This window comes from Octodon degus, unplaced genomic scaffold (genome assembly GCF_000260255.1).
Source record: "Octodon degus isolate 3935 unplaced genomic scaffold, OctDeg1.0 scaffold00176, whole genome shotgun sequence".
In the NCBI taxonomy this organism is placed as follows: Eukaryota; Metazoa; Chordata; class Mammalia; order Rodentia; family Octodontidae; genus Octodon; species Octodon degus.
Window position 1 is genome coordinate 1,189,668 of NW_004524752.1, and position 1,276 is coordinate 1,190,943.

Sequence of the window (1,276 nt, forward strand, 5' to 3'; positions counted from 1 at the left end):
TAGGGAAACTATATGATATTTATATAGTTTATATATTGAGCAAAATCCCAATCTTTCACAAAACCAACCCTGTTGACTTCAAACTACATAGATTTGTGCTTCCCCAACATGAATGATTATATCTGATATTTATAGGCTAAAAACCCCTCCTATTCCTGTTTCAAGTGACAAAACATGTTTCTTAGGAGGAGCAGGGACCTTGAAGTTTGTGTGTTCTTCACATGTACCATGATATTAGACATTGACACTTTACCATTTTGGTGTACAGAAATTTAAGTCACAAATAGGGGATTCACTGGCCAATATACTTTAGAATAATACTCTTTTGATAACAAAACTAATATCTTATTCAACTTGTTGACAGAAAATTACTGATTGAAAAGATGGATGGATAATGAATTCTCAGATACCACAGTCAGTATTTGGCCAGATATAAAGATTTTTTAATCCCTTAGAATTATTAGGATGTTTAAAGCAATGGTTTGCTATCACATTTCCACTGTTTATAATAGCATTGCCGTGAGGGTACTGCTCAGTAAGTATCTTCTAAATGAAGGTTAAATCTGTCATTAGTTGAGAGGCATTAGTTTCCAGCCGGTAAGAAGAGAAACATCTGGCTTACCCAGAAAGCACTCCGAGGACTAGATTCAAAACAAAGAAGGATCCAATGATGATCAGGGGGATGAAGTACAGCCAGTTCCAGGTGGCTCCTAAGGCATCATTGGTCTGAAAGAAAGAAAAATGGTTCCTTAGTACTTAAAGCCATATATTCCATCCCACATACGATGATGTAACAGACACAGTGAAATACAGTTACACATGATGGCACTCCACCCCTATTTGGTTTTACTGCCGGTTAACTCATATTTTCTATGAACATAGACAAGACATTTCATCAGCTTCTCCATAATATCCCAAGTGGGAATAATCTAACACCCTCACTTAATGGATGAGAAAACTAAAACCAGAAAGGTCAAATACTTTTCCAAGCCCAAGCAACACTGTTTGATTTTATCATAGTGCTTGCTACTTAGAAAACAATTAGAGTTATCCATACATTTCTCAGCCCTTGACCTGAGGTCTGAGTTTCCTTCTTCCCTTCTTCTTTCACTATAAAACCGGGCCTAGGCCTTGCCAGCAAGGCTCTGGATAGAACAAAGAATAAATCTATACTTGAAGAATGATCACTTGCGATTTCTCTCTCTGTCTCTCTGTCTCTCTGTCTCTGTCTCTGTCTCTCTCTCTCTCTCTCTCTCTCTCTCTCTCTCTCTCTCTC

General features: G+C 37.6%; 1 protein-coding gene across 3 annotated transcripts in view; it reads right to left on the minus strand.

Moving 5' to 3' along the window:
* Cacna1e (calcium voltage-gated channel subunit alpha1 E) overlaps positions 1–1,276 on the minus strand; it is a 325,607-nt gene that overhangs the window by 156,625 nt on the left and 167,706 nt on the right. For all 3 annotated transcript variants that reach the window (XM_004643428.3, XM_004643429.1, XM_004643427.1), the window contains exon 7: positions 623–726. In XM_004643428.3, coding sequence (XP_004643485.1) covers positions 623–726 — 104 coding nt within the window. The remainder of the gene's footprint in view (positions 1–622; positions 727–1,276) is intronic.